This window comes from Pseudonaja textilis, chromosome 1 (assembly GCF_049901715.1).
Source record: "Pseudonaja textilis isolate UNSWEBS1 chromosome 1, rPseTex1.2, whole genome shotgun sequence".
Classification (NCBI taxonomy): domain Eukaryota; kingdom Metazoa; phylum Chordata; class Lepidosauria; order Squamata; family Elapidae; genus Pseudonaja; species Pseudonaja textilis.
In genome coordinates this window covers 317,548,508-317,575,299 of record NC_141990.1, presented here as the reverse complement: position 1 = coordinate 317,575,299, position 26,792 = coordinate 317,548,508, and the positions used below count along the sequence as shown (strand labels likewise).

The 26,792-nt window shown below is 50.9% G+C and overlaps 1 protein-coding gene across 1 annotated transcript in view; it reads right to left on the bottom strand.

Moving 5' to 3' along the window:
• The window catches only part of ACSBG2 (acyl-CoA synthetase bubblegum family member 2), a 48,291-nt gene that overhangs the window by 3,993 nt on the left and 17,506 nt on the right, over positions 1-26,792 (bottom strand). The window contains 11 exon segments of the mRNA XM_087922566.1: positions 556-773; positions 3,420-3,653; positions 7,866-8,047; positions 9,623-9,799; positions 10,669-10,818; positions 12,696-12,731; positions 12,733-12,777; positions 14,689-14,809; positions 15,452-15,540; positions 16,604-16,845; positions 17,418-17,479. Coding sequence (XP_087778692.1) covers positions 556-773; positions 3,420-3,653; positions 7,866-8,047; positions 9,623-9,799; positions 10,669-10,818; positions 12,696-12,731; positions 12,733-12,777; positions 14,689-14,809; positions 15,452-15,540; positions 16,604-16,845; positions 17,418-17,479 — 1,556 coding nt within the window.

The following is a 26,792-nucleotide window of genomic DNA, read 5'->3' as shown; positions in this document are numbered from 1 at the left end:
AAAAAAAACAACCAAGTGAAGTCCCAAAAAAAGCACCTTTGGGGAAGGGAAGGATTTATATATTCCTTGCAGACAGCTGGTCATTTGCATCCTTTGAGAGGGTCGTTGAGGCCACTTGGAGGTTTATCTGTCTCCTCGGGGTCCTCAGTGTTGTAGACCGGAAATAGGTGATGTCCTCAGTAGTTCCAAGAAGGCTCCGCGCCCATTTGCACCACTCAGGTGACTCTGAGGACACAGGTAAATCTCCAAGTGGCCTCAACAGCTCTCTAAAAAGGATGCAAATGATCAGCTGTCTGCAAGGAATATATAAATCCATTCCCCTCCAACCTGTCAGAACTGAAGAAGCTTCTTGGATGAGAAGTGAAGCGTCTTCAAAAAACCAGAAAGTCCAGCTGCCTCTTGAGAAAAAAAGCACCTTTGGGACAACCAAGACCTGGATGGCTGAGAATCTCTACGGACGTTTGGCTACCGGCATGTATCCGTGAAGGTTGCAGCATCCCACGGACATGGAATCACCCTGGGGACTTTCTCTCCTGACCCAGGGGACTGGATTACCTTTGATCCTCCCGGTGATGTACAGGAAGCCGTCTTCATCGTGCCGGCCCAGATCCCCGGAATGGAGCCATCCCTCGCTGTCAATTGCTTCTTTCGTTTTGTCTTCCATGTTCAGGTAGCCCATAAAGACATGGCGCCCGGCAAAGCACACCTCGCCGATTCCTTCCTGGTCTGGCTTGAAAAACATTGTCTGGCAGCCTGTAATCTCCTTGCCGCAGCTGGACGGGGGGAAAGGGGTCAAGGAAAGGGGTCAAGGGCTGGCGAGCATGGCCCACACGCGGACTGCGCCTTGCGGCGAAGCAGAGCAGACGCGCCACACTCACAAAGTGGGGTGGTATAAAAGAAAAACCTGAAGCGGTTCTTGTTTAACAAAACAACACACCCCGATTTAACAGCCTTCGGTTCAGGGGAGCTTGGATACAACAGACAATCTGTGTACAGTGTCTGATTTAACAGGCGTTCCCTCCCCGTCAGTCCGTTAAATCGAGAGTTTAGCTGAATAAACCAGAATCGAAGGCTCTTTGCTGTCCTTTGAGCTTGCTTGTTTTCTTGCAGGTGTTCACTAGGCAACACCCTCAATGCTAGTTAAGCTGAGTTGGAAGGGACCTTGGAGGTCTTCTAGTCCAACCCCCTGCCCCGCTCAGGCCGGAAACCTTGCTGCACTGAATTTCCAACACGGCCGCCCAAAATGTTTACAACTTTTTTGATATTTAGGTCCTTTTACTCGGAACTTGGTCGGTTCAGTTTTTTTTTTCTCTCCTAATTTCTTAATTTCCTTTCAGCTCTCTCTCTCCCCAAGCGTAAAAATGCAAGAGGCCCATGTTAACAGCTCCCCAACGCCACCCTTGCAATCTAGACTGTTTGCACAACAAACCCAACCATCTGCTTGGAGCCCCTAACACTTGGCGGCGAGCTTTCACATCTCAGCCAGCAATTTTCAGCACAACACAGCCGGAGCCCCAAACTGCCGTGGGAATTTTCCTCCTGCGACCTGTTCATCTGGGCAGATGAATTTAATAAATACATTTTTGCAAGGGACACGTGGCAGCCAATTCATCCAGGAACTCGAAAGAGATTCCTAAATAAGAAAAACCTTCAAATTTCTTCCCAGCTGGAAGTGAAATACAGGTCACCCTCAACTTACAACCTCACACAGTGGCCACTCAAAGTTATGGCAGACTCCCAACTTATGACCTGGTTACAAATTTATGATGGCACACCTCCACACACACCCCCCCCCATGGCCATAGGATTCTATCTTGGGCTCTTGGCAACTGACCTGCAATTAATCATATATATATATTTTTTTTGAGGAAAATTGGCATTTGTTTCTAGATTTCAGCAAAAATGCCTCCCAAACAATAGCTCTGCTTAATGACCGCAATGTTCATTTAACAACTGCTGCAAAAAAAGGGTCGTAAAATCAGCTATTGATGTGACGCCACGCGTTCTTTTCCAATCATCATGGTCAGGCTACCGTTTGTCCGGTGACCGTTCAAGGTTGCAACAGCATTGGAAAAAAGTGGCTTACGACCATTTTTCACGCTTATGACCATTGGAGCCTCCCCACGGTCACATGATCAAAATCTGGACGCTTGGCAACGGATTCATACTTATGACGGTTGCAATGTCCCGAGGTCCACGTGATCCCCTCTGGCGACCTTCTGACAGACAAAGTCGATGGGGAAGCCGGATTCACTTAGCAACTTAACGGCCGCAGTGATCTGCTTAGCAGCTGCGGCAAGAATGGTCATAAAATGGGGCAAACTCACAACAAAACGTTTTATTTAGCCACAGAAATTTCTGGCTCAACTGTGGATGAGAACTGTGGTGGCGCAGTGGTTAGAATTCAGTACTGCAGGCTACTTCTGCTGACTGCCTGCAGTTTGGCAGTTCAATCCTGACCGGATCAAGGTTGACTCAGCCTTCCGTCCTTTCAAGGTCAGTAAAACGAGGACCCAGATTGTTGGGGGGGACAAGAGGCTGGCTCTGTTTACTGCCTAGAGAGGGTTGTAAAGAACTATGAAGTGGTATATAACTCTAGGAAGGAGAGATGGGAGGGAGGGAGGGAAGAAGGAAGGAAGGAGAGAGAGAATGGGAGGGAGGGAGGGAGAGATGGGAGGGTAGAAGAAAGGAAGGAGAGAGAGAATGGGAGGGAGGGAGAGATGGGAGGGAGGGAGGAAGAAAGGAAGGAGAGAGAGAATGGGAGGGAGAGGAGGGAGGGAGGGAAGAAGAAAGGAAGGAAAGAGAGAATGGGAGGGAGGGAGGGAGAGATGGGAGGAGGGAGGAAGAAAGGAAGGAGAGAGAGAATGGGAGGGAGGGAGGAAGAAAGGAAGGAGAGAGAGAATGGGAGGGAGGGAGGAAGAAAGGAAGGAGAGAGAGAATGGGAGGGAGGGAGGAAGAAAGGAAGGAGAGAGAGAATGGGAGGGAGGGAGGAAGAAAGGAAGGAGAGAGAGAATGGGAGGGAGGGAGGGAAGAAGAAAGGAAGGAGAGAGAGAATGGGAGGGAGAGGAGGGAGGGAAGGAAGAAGAAAGGAAGGAAAGAGAGAATGGGAGGGAGGGAGGGAGAGATGGGAGGGAGGGAGGAAGAAAGGAGAGGAGGGAGGTCGAAGGAAGGAAATGGTGGCGCCGTAGTTAGAATCCAGTACTGTAGGCTAACTCTGCCCACAGCCAGGAATTCGATGCTGACCAGTTCCAGATTGACTCAGCCACCCATCTTTCTGAGGTCGGTAAAGTGAGGACCCAGATAGTTGGGGGCAAGAGGTTGACTCTTTAAACTCCTGAGAGAGAGCTGTAAAAAGGATTATGAAGCGGTATATAAGTCTATTGCTATTGCTATGGTTGTGAGTCGAGTTTTGACTCTACCTTGACATCCTGTACGACGTTGGATACGAAACAGTGTGAGGGCCCGAACTTTCGCTCATGCCGTAGAGCTCGTAAATCACAATGTCCAGGCTGAGGAAAAACTCCAAGGTGTCCTTCGTGATGGGGGCCGCCCCCGTGTAACATTTGGTGCAGCGGTCCAAACCCAGCGCTTTCCGGACCTTTTTATAAACCAGCGCTCTCGCCAGCCGGTAGTTCATCGGGAGCTCAACGGATCTGCGGGGAAAAAATATATGCGTGAGGTTGGGAGTGACACCAGACCTCCCTTCCTCTGCAAGGATTCCCCCCTCCCCACATACACGCAGGACCATAGGTGTTTATTCAAACAAGTCTTCAGAAACGGGTCTCCCCGTGGCGCCGGTCTGGACTCCAAGCTTGCAACGGCGAGAGTCACCGTCGCGTAACCGAGCCCAACGGCACGCATAAAGTCCAGGAAAACAATCCAAGATTTGAACGGGTAAGAATACACGGCGTGAGCACACAAGACACGGAATTGGACACAATATGCGAATCCCCGGGATGGGATTAAGTAGGCGACGCCAGTGCAGCCCTTCACGAGAGGTGACGTTGCCTCCTCACGTGTAGTCGAGCCGACCAGCGTTGTCCCTGCCTCCGCTCTGTCCGACGTGTCCTCGGATCGGGAGGTGGTGGTGGACTCTACCTCCCCCTCCTGGCTAGTGGGCATCAGCTGGGACCCTCCTGGCCAACTGGCCTGGCCCTGTCGCTCATCCGGTTGACCCCGCCCAGCCTGCTCCATCCGGATCGCACGCTCCGAGCGCCGATCCCGACCAACGCTCGGCTCCGTGCCTTCCCCGGCAGATTGCAATTTTTCCTTCCTCCCCTGAACCGAAGGGTTGGGATGGGGGAACCATGACGGGGGCCGAGAAGACGTCCGGCCACTTGGGATGGTCCAATCGCAACAAGATGGTTGTCCGGATTCCAGGAATCCAACTTGAACAAAGACCCCAAAGGCAGGAGAATCCTCACAGCCTGCCTGGGAAAGCGAGGAAGCCCGCAATTGCAAAGGGGTTTGTGTGTGTGTGTGTGTGTGTGTGTGTGTGTGTGTGTGATTATTTACAAGTCGTTCTCGACTCACAACAGTTTTTGTTTAGTGACCGTTCAAAGTTCCAACGGCCTTGAAAATAGTTTTGCACGCTTACGACCATTACCGCATCCCCATGATTATGTGTTCAAAGTTCAGATGCTTGACAACTGACTCATACTTATGACAGCGGCAGCGGCCCCCTTTGGGGACCTTCTGACAAGCAAACTCAACGGGGAAGCCAGATTCACTTAATGACCCTACTTAATGATCTTAACAACCCTTAACTATGGGTCCCTTAACAACCATAGCAAGAGAGGTCATAAAATGAGGCAAAGCTCACTTAAAACAAACGTCTCATGTAGCAACCTAAATTCCGTCCTCCATTGTGGTCGTAAGCTGAGGACTGCCGGTACAAGCTTGGAAGTGGGTTTGCTTAGGCAGGCCAGTATTTCCCATCCTCACCCACTCGAAGGAAAGTCCCCAGCATGTAGTCCTCGACTTATGACCAGTTGCTTAGCAATCATTTGAAGTTATGACGGACCCCCCCCCCAAAAAAAAAGGTACTTAAGAATCCTGGGATCCCGACAGCCGCCTCCCCCTGGTAGTCATGTGACTGAATTTTGGTCACTTGGCCACTAAGCCATTTGCAATGTCCGGTCACATGACGATTTGTGGCATTTCTGTTGAAAAGAGGTGTTTACTTCCAGTTTTCAGCCAAACAAACACCCCACGGTCACCGCATCTGCTTAATGACCGCCGTTTCATTTAACAACCAGGCCAATTTGCTTCATGAGCGCTACAGAAACAAAGGGGGTAAAAAATCAGGTCGGGGCACGTGGTGACCCATTTTACAATCAGGATGGCACCATTATGGTCGTTAAGTCGAGGACTACCTACAAAGCATTCTTACATAGTGTTTTTTTTTTTTAAAAAAAACCCGTCTCTTCCTAACCCACGTTTCTCTCAGCCAGTGATGGTATGCTGCCGGTTCGCACCGGTTTAGCGATCCGGTTGCCCCGGCCGGCAGTTGGCCGCGTCCACTCGCGGCTGCCCTTTCCTGTCTTCCATTTCCTTCGTTTGTAGCTCAGCTGATAGGTGTGGCCATCACACCTCAGCTGCTTTGCCCACCAGCGCTGGCGGTCAGGTAAGTTTTAATACTTAAAATTTCCTGTTTCCGAACACGCCACACACGCTCCGCCCCCCCAGAACCGGCAGTCAAATATTTTGAATTCCACCGCTGCTCCGTGGGATTTCTTCGCTTTTGTTTCTAACCCAAGGGCAGGGAAGGTGTCACGTTGAAGGACTTTGCGATCCCGTCTCTTATTTCCACAACAAACGTCATCAAGGCAAAGAGAAAAAGTCGGTTTGGCTTTTGTGAAAAATACAAAGTAAACAGCTTTATATCCCCGAGGAGGAAGAAAGCGCTTCGTGTTACACCTCAGGCTTGGAACAAAACCGAGTTTTCTCCACCCCTAGCAACTTTTCGGGTGTATGAACTTTTCGAGGCCCAGGATATTTCCTGGCCAGCCAACCACCCATATGGCAAACACCGACATACAGGGCAGTCCTTGACTTAACAACCACAACAGTTTGGTCGTTAAGCAAGACAGTCCTTGCCACAGTTAAACGAAGCGCACTACGGTTAAGTCAGCCACACGGCTGTTCAGCGAAGCCAGCCTTCCCCCATGGACTTCGCTGGTCCGGAGGCCTCAAAAAGGGGATCGTGTGACACGCTGAGACTGTCGTAAGCATGAAGCGGTCGCCAAACATCCAAATTTCGATCCCGTGATCACGGGGAAGGTTGCAATGGTCGTAAGCATGAAACACCGGCCGTAAGCCACTTTTCCCCCCCCCCCAATGTTACGGTTAACTTTGAATGGTCACTAAATGAACTTTTGTTAAGTTGAGGACCGTTGCAGAGCCCAGATATTTTCAAGGGGAAGGAAGGAAATTCAAAGCTCACCGTCTTCATCCCAGAAACGCAACGACGGAAGAAGAGCTATTTCCCTCTCTCTTTTTAATATTAATTTCCATAATTCACCCAGGAAGCAACACAATCCAAGAGATCCTTTGGCAGTCGGCCCAAATGTGGCCGAAAAAAAAAATGGACTTACGACCCTGTTTCACGCTTATGACCATTGCGGCATCCCCCGCGGTCGCCTCCATCCAAATTTGGACTCCTGGCAGTTGATTCTCATTTTATGACTGTTGTCAATGTTGTCAATGTGAATTCCGGTCCTTTCTTAGGCACGAAAGGAGGCTGGGCAACTTTCGCCTCTCAGCCTTACCCACCTTGGAGGATTCCCGTCTCAGGGAAAACAGGAAGGACAGAAGAACGCAGGCAGTCCCCGACTTATGGCAGTTCATTTAGCGACCATTCAAAGTTACAATGGCATTTTTTTGGGGGGGGGAAGAGACTTGTGACCATTTTTCACCCTTACAACTATTGCCGCCACCCCCACGATCAAAATTCGGGTGCTTGGCCCTTGACTCATATTTGCGACAGTAAATCCCCTTTTGCAACCTTTTGACAAGCCAAGTCCATGGGGACTCCAGATTCACTTAACAAAGTTGTTATTAAGAATGGCAGCGATTCTCTTTACGAAACGGGGCGAGGAACGTCGTAACACGGGGCAAAACGCATTTCTTAACGCATTTCTCACTGAAGCGACATAAAAAGGGCTCGATGGTGGCTGTAAGTTGAGGATCGGTTAAAGAGAGAAAATGCCGAAGAACTCCTTTGGGTCTTTAGACCCCTGCAAGAAACAAAAAGGGGGGAGTGGGCACCAACAGGAAGACCCTTTGACCAAGGCTCAGGATGAGCAGAGTGTCAGCTTTGGAAGCCAGATGCTCCCATCCTGCCACATTTTGAGCCTGGGAAAATGGGAGGGGGGGAATTTATTGGAGCGTATGCAGTTAAACGTAATAAAATTCTTTTTCTGATTCAAGGTCAGGTGGTGTTGTGACTAAGTGAGGGGAAGTCTCAAGTCTCAAGGGAAGGTTTGAGAAGATGTGTCTGTCTCAGTGTTGGAATGGAGGTTTGCTGGAAAGCTGACCCAGAGTGTCCACAACAGGTCCTGCTGGGACGTGGGCCAGAAATCTGGGTTCAGGGGATGACGATGGGGGGGGGCTCCTTCTCCTGGGGGTAGACGCTGTGCCCAGGGAAGCAGGCGGTATGGTGGGCTCAGAATTGGGAGGAAGGGGCTGCAGAACCAGGGGAGGGTCCTGAAAAGTTCATGCCTTGCGGAGGCTGCCCAGGCCGCTTCTGCCTCCCTCCCGTCCCCCAATTCGGAGGAGCAGCAAGGCTCCCACCTTTAAACGCCCCGCCGCCACCCCCGGGCCCCTAAAAAGGGTCTGTGACTCAGCCGCCCACCGCCTCCTACCCGTTCATGCGCTTCAGGTTGGTCTCCAGCCCCACGGCTTTGGCCCAAACGGCGATCTTCTTCCGCAGCGTGGAGGACTTGGCCCCCACTGACTTCATCCGCTCCTGCATCTTCTCCCACACGCGGGGGACGCCCATGAACGCCGTGGGCCTCACTTCCCGCAGGGTGTCCACCAGGCTGCCCTGCCGGACCCAAGGCAAAGGAAGCGGGTTGGGGGATGAAAGGAGAAGAGGGCAGAGAAAAACCCGCCCTGAATCCAGCCCCCTTCCCCAGGAATATTGGGGGTCTGCCCCCGCTCCCCTTTGGGACATTGCTTTCATTTATCTATAGGTCTGTCTGTCTTTCTGTTGATCTGTCCCTCTATCTATCCATCCGTCTATCTATCCATCCGTCAATCTCTATCTATCTATCTCTGGGTATCCATCTGTTTTATCTGTTTGTCAGTTTACCCATCTCTCTCTATTTCAAACTATCCTAAAAATCTCTTTAGCCGTCTATATTTACATCTGTCTAGCTATCTTTCCATCCATCCATCTTTTATCTCTCTCTATGTCTGTCTGTCTACCTATCTCTGTATCTCGATGTCTGTCTATCATCTACCTACTTCTCTATCACTATATCTCTACCTATCTCTATATGTCTGCCTGCCTATTCGTCCATCTATCCGTCCATCTATCCATTCATCCATCCATCCATCCACCTATCTACCTACCTCTGTTCTACCTTAGTCAACCATCTCCCTCAGAAAGGACCTATTTGGTTCTATATTAAGGTCTTGTGACAGCGACACCTGGCTGACATCAGGAAATCAAAAATGCTAAGTAGAAACTAACCCAGCTAGCACATGAATGGGAAACCACCAGGAAACCCCACAGTCAAGGTATCACCTGGGGAGTGAGAACACACCCTGGAAGAATCAGCTCCCTATCACCTACGGCCCAAGCTTAACAGGCAGTTCTTGCTTAATGACTACAACAGGGACTAGTCACTCTGTTGTTAAAGTGTCATCGTTGTTAAATGAAACATGGTGGGACTGTGACAGACTGAAGTCACTTCCCGTTCGGTCATCAAGCGAGACCTCAAATTGCGATTTTACTGCAGGATCCGTTTATCAGAAGCCGGCATGAAAGTCGCAAACAGCGACTGGGGTGACTCCGCAGCAGTGATAAGTGCCAAAATCTGTCCTAATGTTTACTTTTCCAGCCCTGTTCTAACTTCAAGTGGTCACTAAACAGAGCGGATGTAAAAGAAGACCTGCCTCTAATAAGGAATCGAGTTGTACTGAAGGGAACTTTTGTTTTCCCCACTAGGGTGCAGCACCTAGGCAACCTCAGCTGATGCCCAGGATGGTGCACCACTAGGAAATCCCACCACTGACCGTACCCATGTGGGTGGTGGAGGGTCACTAGAAGCTGAGCTCAAATTTTAAGGCAATAGCTCACTTCTCTTTCAACTCTGACCCATTGTCCAGTCTACCTCGCAGGGTTGCTGTTGTTAGACCGATCCACCCATGGAACAACCTCCCTCCAGAAGTTGCAGGGTCTCCATCGCTGGGAGGTTTTTAAGAAGAGACTGGACAGCCACTTGTCTGGAACGGTGTAAGCTTTTTTTCTTGAGGGGCAGGGGAGTGGACTAGAAGACCTCTGAGGTCCCTCCCAGCCCTGTCATTCTTGCCATTGTGGGGATGATGTGAAAGGATCACCCCTCAAAAGCCCCCCTCGGTCTGCCAAAGGGAGAAGCCGGACGTGCCAGCTCACCTTCAGGGCGTCGGGCTGAGCGAAGTAGGTTTCCACGCCAAAGGTGACGGGCAGCCAGATGTCAATCATCTGTGCGGCGACATGGCTGAGTGGTAGATAGCTGACCACGCTCTCCTGGCCCTCCAAGGCCGTCTTCAGGTGCACGTACTCTCCGGCCGCTCTGGCCGTCCACGTGATCTGCAAGACAAAGAGGGCGTTGGCTGCCACGGAGGGACGTCGGGCCCCCCTGCGGGATCACACAAAAACCTCAGGCCGCCTTTGGGTTATGACGACACTTCGAGGAAACACAATGTCAGGATTCCGGCAATTGCCCCCATTTAAATCGATACTGGAGATGAAGCTTCTTGGATGAGAAGCGAAAGGTCTTTCAAGGAAAAACCAAGAAAGTCCAGCACCTTTGGGTCAACCACGACCTGGATGCCCAAGACACTAATTTAAATATTAAATGCCCCGTACAGATGGTTCTGCAAAAGGCAGGAAATGCGGTAACGTCTCCGCAACCCATTTATTTCCTCTTGCAAACATCTGCAACTTAGGACCTTTAAGGGGAAAACCCACAGATGTAGGTGGTTCTCAACTTATGACCGATCACTGTGTGCATCTTGATATGTGACGGACGAGGGAGCCAGGAGGGGCCCTTTCCAGTCAGAGGGGCCTCAGGAGGAAGGGGGCTACTTGCCCATGTGCTTTATTGAAGAACTGAAGAAGCTCCTCGGATGAGGAGCAAAACCTTTTCAAGAGAAAACCAAACTCAGCTGCCTTTGGGGCAAAAAATAATAATAAAAAAATGCACCTTTGGGGCATTTAAATGAGCGCCTGAAGAAACTTGTAAATTAACCACAGCTAACTCGCCTTAAACAATTCAAGATCAATGTAATTTTTTGTTCAAATTTTTGTCTGCCACATTTCATTCTGGTCCCTCCTTTCTTCAATCATCCTATTCCACCGTTTCTTTGATATTCGCGTAACTCTTGTTCCCGTGGCGAGTGGGCCGTGACAAACTGCCCTAAAAAAAAACAAAACACCCCAGGCACGCAGGCACTTACGTTGTCGTGGCTTAGCATGACTCCTTTGGGGTTCCCGGTGGTCCCCGACGTGTAGATGATGGTGCAACACTGGTTGGGCTTCAGGCTGGCCAGGACTTTATCCAGCTGCTCATCTGGGACGGAGCTGCCCAACTCCATGAATTCATCCCACTGGCCGGAAAGAAACAAAAACAAAAATCAAAAAGTACAGCCTCGGGTGAGGAGGCGGCAGTCGGTGCATTGGAAGGGGTCAAGAAGTGGTATTCGGTTGGCTCAGACCGGTTCTGCAGAACCGGTTGCAAAAATTTTAAGTAGCTTAGAGCAGGGGTGTCCAACCTTGGCAACTTTAAGACTTGTGGACTTCAACTCCCAGAGTTCCTGGCTGAGGAACTCTGGGAGTTGAAGTCCACAAGTCTTAAAGTTGCCACGGTTGGACACCCCTGGCTTGGAGACCCGGCCAATACTACCTCTGACTGGGCCGGCCCAGGGGTCCCCACCATTCCCTCCAAGATTCCCTTGTTTATATTTTTTGTAAAAATTTTATTGGGGTTTCACAAAACATAACACAGATCAAATATCGTTTTGAGGACAGCGTGATTCCAGGTGATCACTTCTCTGTACCGACATAAACTCAATTTACATATTCATCTTTCTATTCTATTCCATCTTTTACAATTTTATTTTATCGCTTTTCTCAATCATTTCCCCCCTTCCCTTACTGTAGAGTTGTAACTGCAGGAATGTTCCAATCTCGGATGGCCAACCTCAGATAAAGAATGTTTCCAAGCAAATACAACTCAGGCAAACAAAGTCACTAATCTAAAGGAGGATTAGAGAGAGGAAGTCAACGTATGTTAGACTTTAACTAGAGATAATTAATTGTGTTAATTATTATTATGCTAAACAGGAACGAAAGTTAAGCAGTAACCAAAGTTAACCAATGTTGGAGGATTACTAAAAAATGTGTATAAATGCACGACTAGACTCCAATAAAGTTCATCGTGGTTCAGTGGATCATGATCAAGCAACTCGACAGCCTCGTCGTTACAACACCTTACTTTCTTCAACCTTATTTTTAATTATCTCCTTCCTTTCTAAATTCAATGACTGGACTTTTTCTAAATTTCAGTATCTTTCTAATCATTATGCAGCATTTATACTTTTGTCTGTCCTGCTTTATAGTTCCTTTTTTTGTTTGTTTAGCTCAGCTGATCCGCACGGCAGAGCACACACGGCTGCGCCTCAGCTGAGGTAAAAAAACAGCTCAGTTCACCAGCGCTAACACAGAGGGCGGCTGTGGGGCGCAAGGTTTTCGCCCTCCCCTTTAAGGGAACGGCTGACTTCCCCCCTCCCTTGATGCCAGGGTTGTCAAACTCGATGTCATTGAGGGCCGCATCAGGGTCATGGTTGATGTTGAGGGACTGGGGGGGGGGGATGGTCAGGGTGGGTGTGGATAGCTCAATGTCCATTTTGGGCCGCCGTGGCCTCGTGCAGCCTTCTGCCAGCAAAATGAAGGTCGAGAGGCTGCATCCGTCCCTCCCGAGCTCCGTTTTCGCCGACAAGAGTCACCGCTGGCCAATCCCTTCCCTGTTTCCAGGGTGACCCTGCGGGGCCGGATCTAAGCCCCCCACTGGGCTGAATCCGGGCCTTGAGTTTCGACCCCCCCCTGCTTCATGCAACCCAAGGCACAAGGCCTCGTGGGACGCTACCCACTGGCCTCTCCGGCCCTCTGCCCAGGGCTGCCCAAGAGGGCCCGCTCAGAAGCACAACGTTCCTGCATGGGATCTCGAGGGGACTTTCCTAGCAAGCAAAGCGAATGGGGGGGGGGCGGGGACTGGGGGGAGGGGAGGGGAGGGGAAACCGGAATTCGCTGAACGACTGAACGATTCGCTTTTTTAAACAACCACAGCGATTTGCGTCACCGCCGTGAGGGGAAAAAAGCCCGTAAAATCCCACGGCCGAATTCACTTCAGCAGCTTCGTTTGTTTAGCTGCAGAAATTCTGGTCGTAAGTCGAGGAGCGTCAGAAAGTGAAGGGAAGCTACTCACGCTGTAGAGGTTGGGCCTCTTCTCTTTGATGTCATCTCTTGTAGTAGACGATAGCTTTTAGGAGAGGCAGCTTTTTCTCCACCTGGGGGGCAAGCAAGAGATCCTTCACCCCAAATATCTTCACTGGGACTCCCCAATAATCCCCTGGAAAAAACAAATCACCCCCCCAAAACCCCCTCTAGGGTGAAGTTTAGCCAGGGGTGGAATTCAACCGGTTTGGAGTGGTTTGGGCAGACCGGGTGTTAAATTGACACCTGGTTTGCTGAACCAGTAGTTGAACTGACCAGCTGGCCCCACCCATCCCACGGAGTCTCCATGTCGTCCATTTTGGATGCAGGTAAGTGCAGGAGGCTCTGGGAGGGAGAAAAACGGCCCAGAAGTCCAGAAATAGGTCTGTTTCCAGCTTCTGGAGGGCCTCCGGAGTCTGGGGGGCCATTTCTGCCTACCCAGAGGCCCGAGGAAGCCTCCGGACTCTGGGAAAGGCGAAAAACTCCCCCTTTCAGAAGTTCCAGTAGGCGACGCCCACCATGGCGACGCCCAACCAGCAATGGGGCAGTGAACCAGTTGCTGGGATTTTGGAATCCCGCCCCTGAGTTTTAGCCCCACAAGTAAGAAGCCAACCCCACCCCCCACCCCCCGATCTGGACTGTGACCCTGAAGAGACCCTACAAATTCCTTTGCTGGGGTCTCACTTCGTTTTGTTTTGGAGACTCCGGATGGGATGTTCTCATTTGAATGACAGGAAGTCCTCGTTGAGGAACCATCGTTTGGACCGGCCACTTGGTCACTAAGCAATGTGGCCGCTAAATGAAACCACCCTCAAGACTTACGGTGCGATTTACAGCTTTCCAAGTGTGCGAAGGTGATAAATGCGAGGATCGGCTGTCAAGTTACTTTGCGATTGCCAGTGGTCACTAAATGAGGCCTATTTATAATCCTAGGGTTGGAGTGCTCTGGGGCTCTTCATTTTGCTTCCATCCCAAGGACCGGCCCATAGATTTCTACTGCTCTCCTCTCCTTTTATCCCCCAGAGTCAGGGTGGGGCTTCGCTAGCAGCCATAGCTCTTCCGTCCCAAGGACCAGCCCATAGATTTCCATTGCTCTCCTCTCCTTTTATCCCCCAGAGTCAGGGTGGGGCTTCGCTAGCAGCCATGGCTCTTCCATCCCAAGGACCAGCCCATAGATTTCCACTGCTCTCCTCTCCTTTTATCCCCCAGAGTCAGGGTGGGGCTTCTCTAGCAGCCATGGCTCTTCCATCCCAAGGACTGGCCCATAGATTTCCACTGCTCTCCTCTCCTTTTATCCCCCAGAGTCAGGGTGGGGCTTCGCTAGCAGCCATGGCTCTTCCGTCCCAAGGACCGGCCCATAGATTTCCATTGCTCTCCTCTCCTTTTATCCCCCAGAGTCAGGATGGGGCTTTGCTAGCAGCAGTGCCTCTTCCATCCCAAGGACCGGCCCATAGATTTCCACTGCTCTCCTCTCCTTTTATCCCCCAGAGTCAGGGTGGGGCTTCGCTAGCAGCCATGGCTCTTCCGTCCCAAGGACCGGCCCATAGATTTCCACTGCTCTCCTCTCCTCTCCTGTCTCCTGTACATCCTCAGGCACTGGACCCGGCTGTTCCTCCTCTTCCTCATCAGCCACCTCCACACCTGGGGGCTGTTGACTCTCCCTCTGAGGGCTGACGGATGGCCCAGGCTCTGCCTCTCGGCCCTCTCTACCCCCACCCTCCTCTCCCTCTCAGCTCCCTTCCTTCTTCCCCCCGGGAGCTCTGACTGGGGAATTCTGGGAGTTGAAGTCCGCCCATCTTAATATTGCCGGGGGAAAGAGAGCGAGAGTTTCCGTCTCAAAAGGTTGGGTGGGCCACATCCAAACACCCAGAGACGTCGCTGCTCCATCCCTGGAAGCCCTCAGGAACAACCCTCTCCTGGGCCAGAGGGTGGGCTAGAAGACCTCCCAAGCCCCCCCTCCCCGCCCTTCCCTGTCTGGCTCTCACCTCCAGGATCTTCTGCAGCTGCTTGTCATTCTCCACCACGATGATGTTGGCCCCGCAATTCTCCGCCACGTAGTGACAGGCTTCGGGAGAGTTGGTGGTGTAGATACCGACGGCAAAACCCCTGCAAAGAGACCGTTTCAAAGCCCACCCCTCTCTCCCCCCCCCAATTGGCAGAGACCCAGGGGAGATTGGCTCGCTGCCATTTGGGGGGGGGTTTGCGTGGCTTTCCACCCTTGGGAGACTTCCGGTGCTTCCAACCGATGGGGCTCGGGGAGCGAGGAAAATTGTGGCTAGTGACTGTCCCCCCGTGCCGAGGAAAGCCCCTCACCCATCCACCCGGGTCAGTTTCCCACTTCCGCCGGAGGAGGGGGAGGACTGTGAGGGTCCTTGGTGCTCTCTGAGCTGGGTGGTTTCCTTGCCGACGTTTCATGACCCAACTAGGTCATGCCATCAAGTGCCGAGGAGGAGGAGGAGGAGGGAGGGAGAATGAGGAGGAAGGAAAAAAGGAAAGGAGGAAGGGAGGAGGAGCTCCAAGGGGCTCCCCTTTAAAGGCTGGGGCTGAGACGGAGACCCCTCCCCTCGCCCCCGACCGGAAGCCTCAAAGAGAAGAGCGGAAGGGGAGGGAGGGGCTGAGGAAGAAGCGGCTGGGCTCGAATCCTCCTCGGTATCGGAGATGTTGTCCATCTCTCCAGGTGGGGGCTGCCCCCCCGCTTTCTTTCCTCCCCCAACGGGGGAGGCCGGGCGACCTGTGTGGTGGTCTCACCCAGCAAAGATGGCACCGACGTCCGCCAGGAACCACTCCAGGGAGTTGAAGCCCAGGATGCAAACGCTGTTGAACCGCCCCAGGCCCAGCTGTGTGGGGGGAGGGGGGAGAAAGCAGAGACGTCAGCGAGACCCCTCCTCCCCTCGACGCCCCCACCCCTTCAGAGCACTCACTGCCCCTCCCCTCCCCCAAAGCTGGAAACATCCATGCCGCCACCACCCCCCAGAGTCCCAAGGCCAGCCAGTGCCGCTGTCAGGGCTCCGACAATCCACCCCCCCCACTTCAAATCTCTAGCTGCAAGATGATTTATTAAGAATGACCATGTCAGCATGACCTGCGTGCAGCCGGCTCTGAGACACACCATTCATTGACCCTGGTCTTCCCTGCACCCCTTGGATGTATATTCTGTCAAGAGTCTATTCATGAACTGGGATAGAGCTTGCTAACAAGGCCAGCCAAGGAATAGGCACAGCAACCAGTCAGCCAAGGAGGACTGTTTGGAAACTGAAACTAAAAGTCGCCTAGGCGTGGCTCTGTATTAAGCTCTGCAGGTCTGCAGCTGTGTTGAGTTCAGAGTCTCGTCTGTCGAAGATGAAACCAACCAACTTGCTTGCCTGCTGAACTAAAGGGAAACTGAGGTCTGTTTCTGAGCTCCTGAGTTGCTACTGAAGTTACTTACTTGCAACCTGTTTCTGTCTGAGTCTGCTCCGTGTTGGAGAAATCTACAACCGGTTTGTCAAATCTACGTATTATGTTTATAAAGATGTTAAATGAAGCGTCAGCCATCGGGGTTTTAATTTTTCTGGCGCTGAATTAACGCTGCAAAACCCTGAACGTATCCTCCAATGGGACACATCCATAGCCAAGAGCCATCACTCAGGCTCCCCCGTAATAATCTTGCGTGCCAGAAGCTTCAGCCGCCCAGAAATTATCTGAAGCATTTAAGGAATGCACTGCTGCTCCCACCCACTTTTCTGCTGGCAACTCCAAAAGACCAGAGAAATATTTCTGAGCTGACAGCCGCCTTCCACGGCCCTCCTACCTCGCGGGGCTCACGTGAACTGATGGCGATGCGGTGCGCGTACCACCCTCCCCTCCCCAATTCTCTCCCCCCATCCCCACCCCCACCAACCCCAACCCCCGCCCTGAGACCTTGAGGAAGCTTTTGGCAGTCTTGCGGCACTCCTCGTAGTACTGGCGGAAGGTCAACTTGAACCACCGGCCCTGTTTTTTCGAAGCCAGCGCCGGCAAGTGGCCGTATTTCTCCACGGTGGCCAGGAAGAGGTCATGGACAGTGATGGGGGTCTCGGAGCCGATGCCGCTCTGGTCCATCCGCAGCTTGACCTCTCCGTCGCGCTTGGTGGTCCACAGACCCCCAGCACTGGGAGCCGGCCCTGGAGGGGAGCAAGCAAGGACGCCGTCCTGTTCTACGACGGTCACGAGGAGAAAACCCTCCTCCCCATGTTCCCCCAAATCCGCTTCCCACCCTGTTGCAGGGGGTCCTCGACTTACGATGACAAATGGAGCCCATTGGTTAAGTGGGCTTTGTTCCATTTTTTTTCCTGCCCTTTCTTTCCCAGGGGCAGTTGTTAAGGGAATCATGCGGTTGTTAAGTGAATCTGGCTTCCCCTGTGGACTTGGCGGGTTGCCAGGAATTGGCAAAAATACAGTTGCAGGACGTTGGAGCCAGTCATTAAGTGAGTCAGTGGTCAAGCATCTGAACTGGTGATTCATGTGTGTGTGAACGCAGGTTGTAAGTCGCTTTTTCCGAGGCCGTTGTGACTTTGAACCATTGGACGCAAATCAAGGACTACCCTGTATGGGTAGTCGTTGATTAACAACTGTTTGTCGGCTAACGTCACAATGGCCTCATGAAAAGTTTCTTACTCCAGCTAGAAGTGGCTATGGTCGTCCCTGCCAGCTAGGCTCGGATCTCCCGGTGGTCCCCTTTCCGCCATTTTCCTACCTTTGCCTTTCGACATCTCAGCTTCCGGCTCCTCCACAGGCTGCTGGGGCTGGGGCCTAGCCCTGCAGGAAAACCAGAAGATAAAGTCAGACCGGGGGGGGTCCCCGATCCACCCCCCTCTCTTCCCTGGGCTGTGACCTGTTCACAACTGGGCCACATAATGTGGCGGGCCGGCATGCACATGTGTGCACGCAATTATGTACTACAGAAATTAGAAATGGTGGCTCAGCATACCCAAGAACAAAATAAACCAGAGAGGGAGGAGTTCTATAAAGAAGAAGCCAACATTGAAGAACAAAACGAACAACAATTATTTAAACGGGGAAGAAAGGAATTAGAACTAAAAAATTGTGGTCTTGATGGGATGATAAAAGAGGGAATGGTTCGGAAAATGGATAAAGGGAGAGGGGAAAAAGCAGAAAAAGGGCAAAAGACAAAAAGCAAAAGAGGGCGAGAGAAAAGTTTAATAACTGGAATGAGAAATGGAGGGGAATAAGAATGGGAAAAAGGGGAATTAAGAGAAAACAAAGAGGAACAGGAAACAAACAAGGATGAAAAGAAAGTATATTGTCCAAAGTATGAGAGATAATGGGTGAAACAAAAAAGGGTAAGGAAGGAGATTCCGCAAGGTAATATGTTGTGATGTATAAGAATATATTGAAAATAGTATTTTGTAATGTATAGATAATTCATAAGGTGTTTGATAAAATATAATGCGGAATCTGACATAAATATATATAAATATATAAATATATATATGGTATTCAGCTTTGTTCGGGTATTTTCCCACGTCATTACAGTTGTGCTTTTAAAGTTGGTGCAACGTTTCGGCAGAATCTCATCTGCCATCATCAGGCTTCTGTCTTGTGTTTGTCTGTGAGTCAATACAGAAGCCTGATGATGGCAGAGGAGATTCTGCCGAAACGTTGCTCCAACTTTAAAAGCACAACTACAATGACGTGGGAAAATACCCGAACAAAGCTGAATACCATACATACATACATACATACATGCATACATACATACATTTGTGTTATATACTAGATAAGGAGATTGATATTAAAGGTAGAATGAAGGTGGTTAGCTCGAATTATTAACCAGAGGGGATAATTATATTTACAGATAAGAATTGATAAAATGACAAAATGTGACAGAAAAAAGTAATATGAGAAATGACAACAGAAATGAGATGAGAATTTTAGATAACATTGTAAAATAAGATATGAGAATGTATTAAAATAACATGAATTGGAATTGGACAAGATAAGCATAAACAATTTAACAATAAGGATGATGCAATATGAAACTAAACAAATATAATGAACAGGTAACTATGGTCATGTTTGTATTGAGATGTGAAACCTGGAACCTCACTGCTTGCCAAATGAGAATTTTTTATTTTAAAAAAATAAAATAAAAGCAGGGAGAAAAATTGAATAATTGAATTACTAGGTATGTTTAACTGATATGGTGGTAGGCATTTGGAGAAAGTTTTGAAAGGTTGAAAATAAGCATTGAAGGATTATGAATTAATGTGAAATACGTGCATTGAGAGATACGATTGGTATTATTAATTTTGCCAGTGCTAAAACATATATTGATGCCACACTGTTAATGTATTGTTCTGCATATGCAGATTGAAATTAAAAAAATATTGGGGGGGGGGGGAAGGAAAATGACTGTTCCCCCTGCCCCCAGTCTGGTTCATTTTCTGTCTTTTTTGGAATTAAGAGGGCAGCCTTCCCGTTTTTCTTGAAAGCCTCCAGTGATGAAGCTCCCACAACTTCTATTCCATGGGTTGATTGTTCTCCCTGTCAGAAAATTTCTCCTCATTTCTCAGGTTGAACCTCTCCTGGATCAGTTTCCATCCATTCTTCCTTCTCTGGCCTTCGGGGGCTTTGGAGAACAGCTTGACCCCTTCCTCCTCCTCTCTGGGGCAGCCCCTCCAATATTGGAAGATGCTCTCCTGCCCCCCCTGGTCCTTCTCTTCCCTCGACTAACCAAGCCCAGTTCCTGCAACCGTTATTCGTATGTTTCAGCCTCCAGCCCCCTCATCATCCTGGTTGCTCTTCTCTGCCCTCTTTCTAGAGTCTCAAATTCTTTTTTATAATGTGGTGACCAAAACTGGACGCAGGACTCTAGGTGTGGCCTTACTAAGGCTTTATAGAGTGGTATTAGTACTTCCCTTGATCTCGATTGTATCCCTCTGTTAATACAATTTAGGATTGCGTTGACTTTTTCGGCTGCTGCTGCACACGGCTGGCTCCTATTTAGCTGGTTGTCCACTAAGACTCCAAGATCCCTCTCCCAGTTCCTGCTATTGAGCCTGGTTTCACCCAGTCTATATGTGTCCTTTTGGTTTTTCTTGCCTAAGTGTAGGACTTTTAGTTTTCTCTACATTGAATTTCATTCTGTTAGATAGGGCCCAGGGTTCAAGTCTGTCCAGATCCCTCTGGATCTTGAGCGTATCTTCCGGGGGGTTGGCTATTCCTGCCAGCTTGGTACCACCTGGCCATGCCAACCCAATCATCCCGAGACGCACCTGGAGCCTGTTTCGTTGTTCCTCTCCCGCAGCAGGTGGCCCAATGGGTTGCTGTTTGGGATGTGGCATCTTTTAGCTTCGGGCTTGGTGGATGGGTCTTCCGGGGAGCCCCCGGGGTCCCCTCAAAAGGGCACCCTCTCCCTGCCCCCGGGGAGGAGGGTGCCCTCTGCAGCAACGGGCAGCTGCTTTCTGCCAACCGCAGAGTTCCAGAAGGGCTGCTTGTGACCTCACCCGCAGCACCAGCCCTCCGGAGTTCTGACCGGAGCTGCCCTGGGCCAGGGGGGGTGCAAAGTTGGCACCGCTGCTGCTCCGCGCAGGGAACGGCGGGCCCTCCTTGGGCAATGGGCCCTGATGACAAAGGAGATCCTTCAGGAGCCCCTGCGCCGCCAATGCTGCATTCGTGGCTTTTTCAGGGGCTCCTGGGCGTAGCTTTGCCCCGGAATATGCCAGGCCCCGGCTGCCAAGAATTGATATCCCTCTGACATTATGCCACTTAGAGACTTCCTTTCCTTCCTTCCTTCCTTCCTCTTTCCTTCCTTCCTTCCTTTCCTTCCTTCCTTCCTCTTTCCTTCCTTCCTTCCTTCCAACTTTCCATCCTTTTTTCCTCCCCCTCAACTCCTTTCCTCTTTCCTTCTTTCCATTATTCCTCTTTCCAACTTTCCTTCCTTCCTTTCTGTTTCCCCAACATTCCTTCTTTCCTTCCTTTTCTTTTTCCTTCCATCCTTCCTCTTTCCAACTTTTTTTCTTCCTTCCTTCCAACATTTCTTCATTCAGTCTTCCTTTTCTCTTTTCTTTCCACCCTTCCTTCCTTTCCAACTTTCCTTCCTTCCTGATTTTCCAAAACACCTTCTTGCCTCTTTTCTTTTTTCCTTCCTTCCATCCTTCCTTCTTTCCTTCCAACGTTTCTTCAGTTTTCCTTTTCTTTTTCCTTCTTTCCATCCTTCCTTCTTCCAACTTCCTTCCCATTTTCCCAACATTCCTTCCTTCTTTCAGCTTTCCTTCCTCTCCCCCTTTTTTCCTTCTTTCCATCCTTCCTTCCTCTTTCCAACTTTCCTTCCTTCTCCCTTCCCTCCTTTCCTTTCCTCCTTTCTGCTTTCCATTCTTCCTCTCTTTCCAACTTTTCTTCCTTCCTTTCTTCATTCAGGTTTCCGTTCTTTCTTTTTCCTTCTTTCCATCCTTCCTTCCCATTTTTCCAACCTTCCTTCCTTCCTTCCTTCCTTCCTTCCTTCCTTCCTTCCTTCCTTCCTTCCGCTTTCCTTCCTTTCCCCCTTCTTTCCATCCTTCCTTCCTCTTTCCAACATTCCTTCTTTCCTTCTTTCCTCCCTCCTTTCTTTCTTTTTTTTCCCCCACCTACAAGCTGGCTGAGGAATTCTGGGAATTGACATCCACAACTCCTCAAGTTGCCAAGATGGAAGAGCTCCGCTTTACGCACGCCTCTATTTCTTTCCGATTGGGACTCGCAGCGCGCCCCGAACCTGGCTAGCTAAACGGTCCTTGACATTATTTTGGGATTCCCCGGTTGCCTGGAAAAGGGAGAAGAGGAAATACGGCCGCTCGATCCGGGGAAGAGTTCGTTTCATAACAGGAACTCTTTTCTGTGCAAAGGATCTTCCTGGGAAGGCGGCCAAAGAAAAAGACAAGCTGGAAAGCTCTCAAAAATAAAAATAAAAATAAAGTACCCGGTGCTTTTCCAGTTCAAAGAGGCTTCCACTGAGATGAGGGTTTCTGCAAACACGGGAAGGCAAAACGGCAACGATCTTGTCGGAAAGCCAAAGGAACTTAAATGGGATCCATAACAGCCGCCGGAAGGAAGAGAGTGAATGGCTGACGTGGATAGGAAAAAGGGAAGTGAAGCACTTAAGTGGGACCTGCTCCCCAGGACGGGGGCGTCCCTCCTCTTCCTTCCAGGAGGCAGACCCTAAAAACCCTGGGCTTCAAACGTCGAGGGAGGCGATTTCGTGGGATCACTGGGAAAGCGCAACTCAAAACAGAGCAGGAAGGGACCTTGGAGGTCTTCCAGTCCATCCCCTTGCTCAAGCAGGAGACCCTAGACCATTTCAGAGAAGTAAACCGTCCGGGCTCCCCTTAAAAAAACCTCCCGTGACGAAGCGCCCACGATTCCTGGTGGCCAGCAGTTCCACTGGTTCGTGGTTCTCACGGTTAGGAAGCTTCTGCCTCATTCCAGGTTGCGCCTCTCCCGGATGAGTTTCCAACATATTGTTTCTTATCTTGCCTTCTGGTGATTTGGAAAATAAGTTGACACCCCCCACTCCCCGCTTTGGGGGAGCCCCTCAAATCCTGGAATATTTCTATTCTTCTTTTCTCTAGAGCGGCCAGACCCCATTCCTGCTTATTTCGTCCTATGTTTTAGTCTCCAGGCCTCTAATCCCCTTTAGTTGCTCTGCTTTGCGCTTTTTCCAAAGTCTGAACACCCCTTTTTTTTTGTAATGCGGGGAACCCCGACTGGATGCAGTTATTATTCCCGGGTCTTATCTGGAGCAGATATTGAATTCCTCCCTCCTAAGCAATCTCAACAGCGAAGAGTTTTCTTCGCTTAGTGGTTCCGCGGGGATCTTAAAAACGATCTTAAAAGAGAGGCAATCTCATGGCTTTGCCCTTTGCCTGGCCTGAGAGAGAGAGAGAGAGAGAGAGAGAGAGAGAGAGAGAGAGAGAGAGAGAACTAGAGAGAGAGAGAGAGAGAGAGAGAATGGCGGGGGGAGAGAGAGGGGGAAGAGAAAGAGAGAAAAGAGAGAGAGAATGAGAGGGAGGGAGAAAACTAGAGAGAGAGAAGAGAGAATGAGAGAGGGGGGAGACGGGGGAGAGAAAGAGAGAGAAGAGAGAGAGAAAGAGAGAGAGAAAATGAGAGGGGGAGAGAAAACTAGAGAGAGAGAGATGATGAGAGAGAGAGAAAAAGAGAGAGAGAATGAGAGGGAGAGAGAAAACTAGAGAGAAAGAGAGAGAGAGAAAGAGAGAGAGAAAAGACAGAGAGAGAATGAGAGGAGAGAGAAAACTAGAGAAAGAGAGAATGAGAGAGAGAGAGAGAAAGAGAGAGAGAGAGAATGAGAGGGGAGAGAGAAAACTAGAGAGAGAGAAAGCAAGAAAGAGAGAGAGAGAAAGAGAGAGAGAAAGAGAGAGAAAATGAGAGGGGGGGAGTGAAAACTAGAGAGAGAGAGAATGAGAGAGAGAGAGAAAAAGAGAGAGAGAATGAGAGGGGAGAGAGAAAACTAGAGAGAAAGAGAGAGAGAGAAAGAGAGAGAGAAAAGACAGAGAGAGAATGAGAGGGGAGAGAGAAAACTAGAGAAAGAGAGAATGAGAGAGAGAGAGAGAAAGAGATAGAGAGAGAATGAGAGGAGAGAGAAAACTAGAGAGAGAGAAAGCAAGAAAGAGAGAGAGAGAAAGAGAGAGAGAAAGAGAGAGAGAGAAAAAGAGAGAGAAAGAATGAGAGGGAGAGAGAAAACTAGAGAGAGAGAAAGCAAGAAAGAGAGAGAGAGAAAGAGAGAGAGAAAGAGAGAGAGAGAAAAAGAGAGAGAAAGAATGAGAGGGGAGAGAGAAAACTAGAGAGAGAGAGAATGAGAGAGGGGGGAGAGAAAGAGAGAAAAAGAGAGAGAATGAGAAGGGAGAGAGAAAACTAGAGAGAGAGAAAGAGAGAATGAGAGAGAGAGAGAATGAGAGGGGAGAGAAAACTAGAGAGAGAGAAAGAGAGAGAGAGAAAAAGAGAGAGAGAATGAGAAGGGAGAGAGAAAACTAGAGAGAGAGAAAGAGAGAATGAGAGAGGGGGGGAGAAAGAGGGGGGGAGAGAAAGAGAGAAAAAGAGAGCCGCCACAACTTCTGGTGACAAGGAGTCCCCCTGGTTAATGGCCCTCCCTGTTTAGTAGGGAGTTTCGCCTTCTTCCCAGCTTGCTTCTCTCCTCGGTCAGTTCCCAGGGTTGTGAAAGGAGACACCAACTGGCCAGGAGGGTCTCCAAGCCTCCTTCCCCACCGAATCCTGGGGACTTTGAATGGGCTCCCAGGAAGAACAGCGCCCGTCCATCCCCAGAGCGTTTCGCCGGTTCTGTGAGAACCACTAACCCTCCGGGCCGCACCCTGTCATTCACAAGCCACAAAAGGTTGGGGCGGCGCAGGACATTCCCTGTAGGGCATACCCCAAATTACAGGGCTGGCCTCCTCGGTTGCCACACAGCCCGGCCTTCACCCGAAGAAAGAAAGAAAGAAAGAAAGAAAGAAAGAAAGGAAGGAAGGAAGGAAGGAAGGAAGGAAGGAAGGAGGGAGGGAGGGAGGGAGGGAGGGAGGAGGAAGGAAGGAAGGAGGAAGGAAGGAAGGAAGGAGGAAGGAAGGAAAGAAAGAAAGAAAGAAAGAAAAAAGAAAGAAAGAAAGAAAGAAAGAAAGAAAGAAAGAATGGAAGGAAGGAAGGAAGGAAGGAAAGGAGGAAGGAAGGAAGGAAGGAAGGAAGGAAAGAAAGAAAGAAAGAAAGAAAGAAAGAAAGAAAGAAAGAGAAAGAAAGAAAGAGAAAGAAAGAAAGAAAGAACCCAACCATCGGGTTCATCTTTCTGAGAAAGCCGCCAAGCCCAGAACGGAGCCTGCTGGAACTCGTGGAGCTGTGGGGCAGCCCTGCCCAAACCCGGCCCCTCCTCCCCCAGCTCTGCCACCCTGGCCAAACCTCCCTTCCCGGGACCGTCACAGAGAGGGACCGAACCCCTCACCTCGGTCGGACGGTGAGACCCCTTGTTTTCGAGCAGAGCAAAAGCAGAAAATCTCTCTCTCCCTCCCTCTCTCTCTTGCTCTCTCTTTCTCCTTCCCTCCCCCTCCCTCCCTCTTTCTCCCCCTTCTCCCTCCCTCCCTTGCTCTCCCTCCCTCTTTCTCCTTCCCTCTCCCTCCCTCCTTCTCTCTCTCTCCCCCCTCTCTCCCTCCTTCTCTCTCCCTCCCTTGCTCTTTCTCCTTCCCTCCCCTCCCTCCCTCTTTCTCTCTCCCTCTCCCTCCTTCTCTCTCTCTCCCTCCTTCTCTCTCCCTTGCTCTCCCTCCCTCTTTGTCCTTCCCTCCCCTCCCTCCCTCTTTCTCCTTCCCTCCCCTCCCTCCCTCTTTCTCCCCTTCTCCCTCCCTCCCTTGCTCTCCCTCCCTCTTTCTCCTTCCCTCTCCCTCCCTCCTTCTCTCTCTCTCCCCTCTCTCCCTCCTTCTCTCTCCCTCCTTGCTCTCTTTCTCCTTCCCTCCCCTCCCTCCCTCTTTCTCTCTCCCTCCCTCTCTCTTTCTCTCTCTCCCTCTCCCTCCTTCTCTCTCTCTCCCTCCTTCTCTCTCCCTTGCTCTCCCTCCCTCTTTCTCCTTCCCTCCTCCTCCCTCCCTCTTTCTCCTTCCCTCCCCCTCCCTCCCTCTTTCTCCCCTTCTCCCTCCCTCCCTTGCTCTCCCTCCCTCTTTCTCCTTCCCTCTCCCTCCTCCTTCTCTCTCTCTCCCCTCTCTCTCCTCCTTCTCTCTCCCTCCTTGCTCTCTTTCTCCTTCCCTCCCCTCCCTCCCTCTTTCTCTCTCCCTCCCTCCTCTTTCTCTCTCCCTCCCTCTCTCTTTCTCTCTCCCTCTTCCTCCTTTCTCTCTCTCTCCCTCCCTCTTTCTCCCTCCTTCTCTCTCCCTTGCTCTCCCTCCCTCTTTCTCCTTCCCTCCCCTCCCTCCCTCTTTCTCCCTCCTCTCTCTCTCTCCCTCCCTTTCTCCCCCTTCTCTCTCCCTCCCTCTTTCTCCTTCCCTCTCCCTCCCTCCTTCTCTCTCTCTCTCCCTCCCTTTCTCCCCCTTCTCTCTCCCTCCCTCCTTCTCTCTCTCTCCCCCTCTCTCTCCCTCCCTTGCTCTCTTTCTCCTTCCCTCCCCCTCCCTCCCTCTTTCTCTCTCCCTCCCTCTCTCTTTCTCTCTCCCTCCTTCTCTCTCCCTTGCTCTCCCTCCCTCTTTCTCCTTCCCCCCTCCCTCCCTCTTTCTCCCTCCCTCTCTCTCTCTCCCTCCCTTTCTCCCCCTTCTCTCTCCCTCCCTCTTTCTCCTTCCCTCTCCCTCCCTCCTTCTCTCTCTCTCTCCCTCCCTTTCTCCCCTTCTCTCTCCCTCCTTCTCCTTCTCCTTCCCTCTCCTCCTCCTTCTCTCTCTCTCTCCCTCCCTTTCTCCCCTTCTCTCTCCCTCCCTTTCTCCTTCCCTCTCCCTCCCTCCTTCTCTCTCTCTCTCTCCCTCCCTTTCTGCCCCTTCTCTCTCCCTCCCCTCTTTCTCCTTCCCTCTCCCTCCCTCCTTCTCTCTCTCTCCCTCCCTTTCTCCCCTTCTCTCTCCCTCCCTTGCTCTCCCTCCCCTTTCTCCTTCCCTTCCTCCCTCTTTCTGTCCTGTTCCCCCCTCACATACACCCCCTGAGTGTCCCTGATGCTGGAGTCTGGTTCCTCCCAACGCCCAGCATTTCAGCAAAGGCCATTTCCGTAGGTGGAAAGACTCCCCCGCTAATGGAGAAAGGAAGCCCTGGGGGAAGAAGGGGCAGCTGGCACGGGGTGCACGAGGCTGCCCAGCCTGGAAACAGCACCCCTTCCTCCCCGCCAAAAGAGGGTGACGCACATGCAACTGGGGTTTTCCTGCACCCCCCCCCAGCGTCCCTCGAGGTGCTGCCCACCTGTGCGCCAAGCTGGGAAGGAGGCACCAAATAGAATCTCTTGGATATTCTTCAGCTGAGATCAGCATTTGCCTTCCCCAAACTACGCCGAGGCCCCCCGTCGCTGCCCCCCAAGAGTGGCTGTCACTCAGCCCCCAATCCAGCCCCACTAAGGATTTGTAGTCCTTGTTTGAGGGCAATGGCACCCAAAACTTCCGTCGCTAAGCGAGACAGTGAAGTGAATTTT